A 10,015-nucleotide genomic window follows, 5' to 3' on the forward strand; every position below is an offset into this window, starting at 1 on the left:
CGGCTTCCCTGGCCCCGTGACACACGGCGTGGACTTGGCAGACTGGATTTCAAAGAAAAGGGAGTTGTTGTTTATTTTGTAAAAGGCAGAAAGCGCTGGGTTAAAATGCACAGGCCGAGATTTCCCTGGCAGGCAGTTGGGCAGGAACAGAACCCGCTGGAAACCCGTTCTGCACGTTGGAAGAGCTCCACTGCCCCGGCCCAGTCTTCCTCCAAAGCAACAAATTGGAAATATTTTAAAGCAAACAGGCAACATACCACAAACCAAAGGGCCTCGACCCTTCAGTTTTTCCCCCCTTCCGTTTACAAAAATTGTAAAAATTAACGAATCTGCAACACACTGAGCCTCTCCATCCATCTTCTCCTCAACTCCTCCCGACCTCAGAGCACGCTTCTCCGAACACTCCTGGTTTTGCATCCCACACGTACAAGGTCCTGGCTGCGGTGTGAGAAGCAGGCAGGAGCTATGGCTCTGCTTCCCCAGGAGAGAGGAGCCGAGGCCACCTGCTCGCCGCCGCGGGTGATGCCCGGCCCCAGCCGCATCCCGCCGGGCCAGGGCACTCCCTAACTCGCGTCCTGCCTGCTGCATTCGTCCAGGAGCTCAGTCATGAAGGAGATGTACACTATGGCCAGGCGCAAGGTCTCTATCCGAGAGAGCCTCTTCTCGTAGGCGAAGGTGGGCACCTTCTTCCTCAGCTGATCAAACGCCTCGTTGAGGTTGAACATCCTCTTCCTCTCCCGTATGTTGGCAGCCTGGCGCTGGGCGTAGGTGATGACCCGCTTTCTCCTGGGTCTGTCCAGGAGGGAAGAACTGCGCAGCCTTTCCTCTTCCTCTTCTTCGTCTTCGGGATCTCCATTTCCGAAGGCAGCCAGGGACAGCCCCCGGCCCATTCCCTCCCGGAGCGACAGGACTCTGTCCCCGAAGGGAGGCCCGGCGGTGACCTCGCAGAGCCCCAGGCCCGCCCCGGCCCCGGGGGCTCCCTGGGGGTTGCCCAGGGACAGGTCGGCCACAAAATCCAGCAGCGAGGCGCCCAGCAGCACCTCCGGGCAGGGCACTTGCGGGGCTCTGCCGTGCAGCTCATCCAGCAGCCCCGGGCGCTGGTGGGCTGGGAAAAGGCTGGCTGACATCTTACTTCAGAGAGGGCTTAATTTGGTCCCCCATCCCCAGCCCAAGCGACGTTAATATTTATAACCCCCCGGATAACAGGATTAGCAGGACTAGAAAGAGCGGCCGTAAAATTTCTCGCCGTGATGCTGATGAGAGGAGACGGGCAATCCCCTCAGGGACGCGTGGACGCTCCCGAGAGAGGAGTCCCCAGCGAGTCAATCCTGTCACAGCGATCAAGGACAGTTCCTTCTTGGCAAAACCCTCCGCCCTTACCTGCTGAGCACTTTTGTCTCTTCTTACACACCCGCAACCAAACGATTTTCAGCCTCCTTAAAGCCCCCAGCCGCAGAGCCGGGTCTCCACTGGGCTTGTTTTCCTGCTTTCTGTCGGGATCTCTGAACCCTGAGAGCCAGGCTGACAATTGATGTCAGGCAACTGCATGTATGCCTTTAATGATGTCCTGAAGAGGGGACCTGCATGCAGAGGATCACCGGGGAATGTTTACCCTGTATCCCAGCGCAATGGGAACTGAATGACAGGACCTCCATTAGCCTAAGTAAGCATTGTAGGGGACCCGATATTGCATTCCCAGTAGTAACTGTTGGAATCGTCTCTCCATTCCCCCTAAATCCCCTTCAGTCAGAGTTCAAACATCTTTCCAGTAAAAGGCTGCTTCGTAAAGCTCATTTCGGTTCAGGCAATCTCATAGCACTTCTTTTGAAACTCCTTTTTCCTGCCCGTGAGGGGAGGATAAGCTGGTCCTACTCAGGGCAGGGGTTGCTCTTACACCTTCGGTAGAGCACAGAGGAATCAACTTGAGCTCACGCACTGATAACGTTGGATACATACTGCAAAATGCCGTGAACTGCACAAAACCACACCCACCCACACACCCGACACCGCTGAATACCTTTCTTTGATCAAGGTTTCCTTGAGGACAGACGCTGCGGATTGTTTTGCTTTTGTCTTGGGAGACTAGAAGAGGGGCTGCGTCTTCACCCTTCCGCACCAGAGACTTTCCCTAAATAAACAACCCGTCCCGGGAAATCCCTGAGAGTGTCAGATACACCGCGGTGGAATCGGATCGATTTTGTTTGGCACACGATTTGTACAACACAGCTCTCTCAGGAGTGACTGCCCATCGCTCCTGAGCTGCCTTCTTAAAACATAGTATTAGCCGTTGTCATGCATTGTTGTCACTCTCGCTTTGGGGCTAATTAGTCTCTAATTTCTAAGGGGATTTCAAAGCCCATGAGATCAAAGGTAGTGGATGGGGCCGGCCAAAAGATCCCTCTCTTCTAAAATACTTCTGTTTGCCTACCGGACCGCAAACGTTTCCCGCAGCGTAGCGGGATTTGCCATCACTGACGACTCAGCGAGCGAACTACGCATCCCCTTTCCCGGGAAAGATGCGGCCGGAAAGTCGTTTTCCGTCCCCTCTTCCCCAGCGGCGGGGGCGAGCGGGGCGGGCGAGCCGCGGAAGGTGCGCGGGAGCGCAGGTACTTTGGACAGCTCCGGAGAGCGGCAGCCGGACCCCGTGGCCGTGGCAGCGCTGCAGGTACCGGAGGGGGACATCGCCACCACCCCCTCCTCCGCGCCGACAGCCAACCTCTCCCCGTCCTGTCCCGCCGTCACCCCCGGCGCTGCTGAGGGATGGGCGGCGCCGCGGCTGCATCGACGGCCGGCCCAGGGCTGGGTAAGTGGGGAAGAACAGCGGGAATGCCTTATTCTTACTAGGCCTAAGAGGTTTCTTAGCGAGCAAGGAGAGAGACGCTCAGAGACTTGCTTATTTGTAACAAATATGGTTCAATAAAACACCTGGTGAATGAAGCAATGAGGGAAGGAGGAGCTGTAATACATCTGTTGAGAGAGGTGTTGCCCAGAGAGCATCCAAAAGTAAGTTGAAAAGCTGTAAATGCTGAGTGTTATGTAAAAACAGTCGGTGGAAGAAAGATCAGATATATATTTATGACTGACCCACAAAGGACCGTGACTTGGGCTCCTTTTAGGTGAGGTGGCAAGTATTTTGTTTAAAGACATGGAGGTATAAATTAAGGGGAAATGCCAGGAAAGATATATCATAGATATATATCAAAGATATATACAGAATTTAAAATTATCAAAATAAAAACTGCTTCAGATAATGAAATAAAATAATGGAAAAATGCGGACTCATCACCTCTATGTCAAACTCCACACGAATTTACCATCCTGTAGGGAACCAGCATTTAGTAGAAGACAGACCTGTCCTTCACCAAGATGTCTTCAGAAAGAAGCCCTTGCTCACCTCTCTAGCTGCAGATTTTATCAGGACACAAACTACAAAGACAGCCAGAGCTGAAAGAGGTTTATATTGCAAGACCATAAAAGGAGAAGCTTTTCAAGCTAATAATGCATCACAGAGTAATAGAACATAAACCATGAACGATTAATGCTTCTTAAAGGAAGCAATAAAGACAGGACTGAGACAGGACTGGGAGGTCCTAGCAGAAAATGAAGACTTGTTATCAAGGTGAATCCTCTCATCAAACAGGGTTTTTTTCTGCTTTGTATCACTTTCTATTCCTCCTTATTCTTTGCTAAAATATTGATTTTTCCTCTTATATTAACTATTTTAGATTATATAGAATAAACTCAGTGAACTGTGGTACCACTGATTAGTGGCACTTCTTTATTTGGTGATTTTTGTCACTTTGGGGAAAGTATAGAGCTGAGGAAATGTATAATGAATATCCAATGCTGCAAGACACAGATTTTCAGCACCTAGACAAAGCAAGACTGTCAGAGAAGCAGAATTAACTCTCATAAGAGGCTGCTTTGATAATCCAAAATCTTTTCAGACCAGATTAGGTGATCCAAAGTGTGTTCTAGATTTGTTTTAAATAAGAATTAGTTTGCTCTATGACTCCTACCTTTCTTCACCCCTCTCTTGTCCTATATTTTCATTTCACTTGTTTATCAATTAAAAATTTTGCTTACAAGATGCTTAGAGATGCTAAGAACTGATGGCTACACTTTCAAACCACTGTGCAGCTATTTCCAAAATTATTCTTTGAAAATATCTATAACATAATTCTTGATGCTCATGTAGGGTTTGTGTTTAAAACCCAAGCCACAACAACTTTTATCATCTAGCCCTATCAGAAAAGCATATATATCCTTTCCTGCCCAGCCCTAATTATGTTCCAGTCATCAACAGTTTTGAAAATAATTTTCTGTTAAAAAGTCCCCTATATAACAAGTCAAATATTCTTTGCAGGAACAAAGTTAACACACATTTCAACTCAATGAATTTTTATGGAAATAGTTTTACTCCTTTTATCACCTTGTGTGCTGTGTGCCTGTGCTGAAAATTGTCCACAGTATCACACAGGAAAATACAGCTGCTCTGATAGCTTGGAATTATTAATTGAGATGCTATAGATTTTATCCATGACCTGTGCTTTACTGGAAAATTCTCTGGAAGTCAGTGGTGACCCTGAGATGCATAAATATGTAAGTACTCTCCATCAGATACGACTCATTAAACAAGTCCCTGAAAGATACTGTCTGCTTTGGAAACCACAAAAAGTTAGATATGCAACTGAAAAAAATGTCTACACTTTTCTTGTAGAATGGAAAAAATCTTCTCTTCTTTAACTGATCCATTAATAGTTGGACAGTTGCTGTCATTTTCAAACTCTGGCCTGAAGAACAGAAACAGATGGAGTCTGTGGCACACTAATGCAATCTCTTTCAAATTATTGGCATTGCAGCTGTCTGATCTTCTTGCCAAACTTAAAATTGCAGTAATGTCCATGGATCAGGACCTTACTACCTCAAAACACAGGTCAGTTCCTGTCCTGTTGGACTCACAGTTTGTGTTTCTGGCAGGCCAGACGAGATCAGTAAAGAATATATGTGTGGAGATGGGGCCAGCTCACAAGGGAATAGAGAGGGTTTGGACAATATCTCATCCTGATACTTGCTCAATCAGTGGTGAATAGGAAGGCACTACAGACATCACTGATGAATTAATATAAAAAATGAAATATTTAAGCAAAGCTATTTGAAAACTTCTTCTTTGATTCTAGAAGAATGCCATACTATTTAGGTGAAAGTATAGCAAAATGTGATTGAATGTGATATCACTGGAAGAGTAAAGGAGTCCTCTAATGTCTTAATGCACTATGAATTTAAATAGGCAGTGAACATTGGACTGTGATAGAGTTTATGCTCAAAGATTTTGTGTCTGAGTCCATTGGGAAGATGAAGGAGGTCTAACAAAAAGTATAAAATGAATTATAAAATGACTGAAGTCAGTACCTTTTCGAGTGCCTTGCAACAAAACCAGAAAGGAAGAGGCTGATGAAGTCGAGGTCAAAACTAATACAGACCAGAGGAACCAGTGCTTTGCTGGGTGAAACAGCTGGGAAAGCCTTTGGTACACTAGGGATGGGTGATGTGTACAGAGGTGAGGACAGAGGACAAAGTTACCTCAGCCTGACTTCCCCAGATCTCATTTGCAGAAAGAATTGGTCAATTCCATCAGTTAAGAAAAGTAATATGGATATTAGAAATGGGCTCATGTTATCTAACTGCTGGATCTTATCCAAGCATCAAGTTATGATGGAGACCTTCTGATTCCCACAGAGATAGGAGAACCTGTAGTGAACATTGTGGTCCACTTGAAGTCTGTCTCTCCTGACAGACTGTCTGAGAAGCTTGGAAATATTGGCTTCAGTTCTGTAGGATGAGCCTCAGCTCTAGAATTAGCAGTGTATGAATAAAGACCAAAAAAACCAAAACAGTAAGATGTATATCCAGAGTACATCGGCAAACAAAACTGAGTATATTAGTGTGGTGACTAGAGTTTGAGGCTGTAAGAATTCTCTGCAAATTCTTTTCCTAAATAGTTTACCCATATAGACAGTTTAAGAATTAACTTTATTCCTTATGTTGATGATATATGTGAGAAATCCCTTCTCACAAAGCAGGTGAAGTCCAGCTTACTAGTTCAGCTGAGGGACTGGTTCTGTTCTGAAAATCAGAATATATCTGGTGAGCCAAAGCTTTACAGTCTGATCCTAGCAGTAATTTCAGGCACTGATCCTATGTGCATCTGACTGTATTAATACATTCCTGCATCACTGCTTGCCTTTAACAGGACTCCAATTTGAATACGAGCACCTACTTACAAAGATCAGGTTTCACAACTTGGCTCTCTCAGACAAAAATGTGACATTCAGTAACATCATTATTCCCTGACACAGGAAATCATTAGGAAAAATCACTATTTTGGGCAAAACCTAATAAAACTAGGTATGTTCTGCCAATAAAGTGCAGTTCATTTTTATTTACAGAAGTATTACACACCATTTGAAGAGTTTAAAGAAGCAACTGTTGATATTTCCCCATACGGGACCAAATGACAAACAAAATGTTTGAAATCCTAATCTTGGGTAGATCAGAGACAAATGAAATGAACAGCTGTGGTTAGGGTGTGATGGGATTCATCATGCTTGCAAAGTTTTACGAATGATACTTTTTCCTTAATCATAACCTTAGGGGTGGGATGGATTGAGAACAGGACACGCATTAAGGTTGGAATGTCAAACTTAACTTTGAATTTCCTGGCTTTTTATCAGCATGCATGAAAAAATGTAGTGTTATTCAAACATAGCTTCTTTAATCTTGATTTTGTTATATAAATATTTTTTTGTTGAAATGGAATGCAATAAAATATGCATTCTTTACCTAGAAGTCTAGATTTTTCCAAATCTTTGTTACAATTATTTAATTTTATTGTTATATAATTATGTACTAGAACCATTAATTAATGCTTTTTTCTCTTCCATTTCTCACAATTTGTAAAATGCAGGGAAATGTCAGTCTGAAAGCTATTTTTATATGAAGATTTTGCTTATATATCAACAGAATAAGTGTATGTTTGATGGGGGACCTAGATTCATCCTTTTCCATTCTTTTCTATTTTTTCTGGAATTTACAGATTTTTTGAGAGTTCACAGGTGTATCTCCTGCAACTAGTAAGGAGACTGAACTGAAACTCATCTCCAGAAAACAGGTCTCCTTTGCCAAGCTTCTCAACTATCCACTGCCTTGTTAGCCTCTGGCTATGGTATTCTTCTAAGGGTATGGAATTTCTTTTCTTCATAGTCCCTCTTAACGGCTCTTAGCAGCTTCTGTCTTTGAGCATACTTATGACAATTGTCTACAGTTACAATATCACATAGTATCTTTCCAACTGAATTTCCATTTCATTCCCAATCAACACACTGGAAGCAGCTAATATTATGAATGATGTTTGCTTATTTTTGCTGAGTGATTCACCCTTTTTCTTTTTTCTGTGGTAAATAAGTAATGATTTAAACATAAGATTTAAAATCTCATATGAGTTTTTAAAAACATTTCTTATGCTTTAGCAACTGCCATTTCAATATGCTTGGTAGATGTGGATTGAATAAGTATTGTTTCTCTTTGCAAGTGGAACTCAGGAACAGAACAAATGTCAAATAAAAGAATTATGGCAAATAGAAGAGTAAGGTAAATTCGAATTGATAGCTCCAATTTGAGTTATCTAGAATTTAACTTCTGGGACCTTTTGTGTTCTAGATTCTTTTAACCTTAAGAAGATCCCATTAAAGTATTCAGCTGTGAGCACTTGGTCCCTTCATGTATGGTATATGATTTTTTTATATTTATTTTCATATTAATTATATGTAATGTATGTTCATCAAGTGATTATTAATATATATCTGGAACATTTTTTTATTAACAACATGGAGTAAGCTTCGATTGCTTACTAACCTGAAAGGCTTGATTCTGCTAATGTAATTTAAAAAATATACATCAGCGTTACTGTTATTTGCCAGATTTTTTTTAAATGAGCTGTAAAATGAAAGTTTTCACCCTGTATTCTATCACATTATTCCCATGTATGTCAGTGGCGGGGCTGAAATCTTTAGACCTTACTGCCTTTTAAACTATGCATCGAAATCTTCTCCTCCCTCTGCCATTGGGATCTGGGGGAAGGTAACATTCTTTGCCAGAAGTTTCACAGATACTTGCTGGCAGGATCATTCATAAACACCTGCCTGATGGGCCCGATCTCCCTTGTTGTCCTGTACATGCCATTTGATGGCACTCAAGATGATCTGCTCTGTGGCCTTTCCCAGAATAAAGTCAGGCTGACAGACCTGTACTTCCCTATATTCTCCTTCTGACCCTTTTTGTAGATGGTCCTCACATTTGATGACTTCCAGGCACTTGGGACCTCCTTGGTTAGCCAGGGCTGCTGATAAATGATGAAAAGTGGCACAGAGAGCACTGCTGCCAGCTCTCTTAGTATCCTTGTATGGATCCCAGCCAGCCCCACACACTTAGACTTGTGTGTGTCTAAGTGATGTAGCAGGTTGCTGACCATTTCCCCTTGGATTATGGGGTCTTCATTCTGTTCCCTATCCTTTTTTTCCAGCTCAGAGGCCTGGATACCTGGAGAACAACTGGTCTTACTATTGAAGAGTGAGGAAAAGAAGCTGGTTTCCTTACTTTCCATGTGGAACATGGTTTAGTCGTACCTTCCTGGGCTTCAGTCTTCCTCACCTCTTGAGGTTCATCAGTCTTTCCCCCAAACTCCCCCTTCTCACTGCTCTGTTTGCCCTCTTTCTCTCTCTAATCATAGAGCCCATTTTCACTTGCTGTTGGGGCTATCCAACCCCAGGCCTTTGTTGGGCACAACAGCTCAGAGCTGCACTAATTTACCATGCTCAAGCATCCATAGAATCATTAAGAAATTTGGCAACATTAACAGAAAGGTATAAGCAATCTAGAATATTTGAAGCCATATAACTTGTAGTCTGCTCTAGCAGGGTAGGTCTTAAACGAGGTGTTTAAAATACACTCCTATGAAAAAGATGCAATTTTCAGTATTTTGAAGGATGAGGAAATCAGTTGATTTCCCAGTTGCTTTGTTTACACACAATAATTTTGACTGGATTACAGAATAAAAAGGGATCATCAATGTCAGTGTAATTGATTTGTACAATTCATGTTGTTATTAGTAATAAAAATATTAATAGCAATAGTAAAGTTACTCAAACTGGCATTAGTTATATATATTCTTATAGGTTTAACATTAGAAGGTAAAGAAGCCCAAAGCCATTTATTTAAGTCATATGATTTTCAACCCATTTGTTTGATTCATGTGTATTTGTGTAGGGAAAGAAACTATCCTAAATGTTTTTATAATACCTTTCATGCTCAACTCACAGTAAAAACTTTTCCAGTCTACTACCTCTGTAATAATCTGTGCCATAGAAAACACTAATTTGTCTTATTTTTCCTTTTCATATTTTTTTAAAGTACGCCATTAAATGTTTTGAATGTTCCTGAATATTCATTTTCTTTAGAAAATGTTTCAAAGGTGGTGCAAGATGTTGCTCACTACCACCTGAGATGAGAGAATCTATAATTTTGATAGAAAAGTCTGGGCAAGGTAAGCATTTGACTACTTCAAAATCTCATGTAAGGTTGTCTTTTCCAATTACATGATTCACTACATGCTGGAGAATTTACACGTAGGTTTTTAAATATTATTTGAGCTGTCTCTGTTTGTTCTCATTAGAATACAAAATAATACCTTATTTTCAGGAACCTGGTCATGCTATTCATTAAAAAAAGAAATTTCAGTGTAGTTGTTCCATAGACACATTGGCACATAGATACTGGTGCCTACACTGCAATTTCATTTGTTTTGGGTAAAAGTAAAATCGCATGCTAATCTTTTGAGGTTATTAGAAATATAAATGAGTCAAGATACTGGATTTTTTTGAACAGCTATGCTAAAGCTGTCTCTCCTCCTCCCTATACATGGGTCATTGCATCACTTTTTATCCTTCCTCCTGTTTTC

At 42.3% G+C, this 10,015-nt stretch overlaps 1 protein-coding gene across 1 annotated transcript; it reads right to left on the minus strand.

Annotated features, from left to right (window-relative positions):
- Positions 1-563: 563 nt before the first annotated feature.
- Positions 564-1,127, minus strand: LOC138105670 (fer3-like protein). Its single transcript, XM_069005785.1, has one exon. The coding sequence runs from the start codon at positions 1,125-1,127 to the stop codon at positions 564-566; it is 564 nt and encodes a 187-aa protein (XP_068861886.1).
- Positions 1,128-10,015: the final 8,888 nt, after the last annotated feature.

Source organism: Aphelocoma coerulescens, chromosome 2 (genome assembly GCF_041296385.1).
Source record: "Aphelocoma coerulescens isolate FSJ_1873_10779 chromosome 2, UR_Acoe_1.0, whole genome shotgun sequence".
Taxonomy (NCBI): domain Eukaryota; kingdom Metazoa; phylum Chordata; class Aves; order Passeriformes; family Corvidae; genus Aphelocoma; species Aphelocoma coerulescens.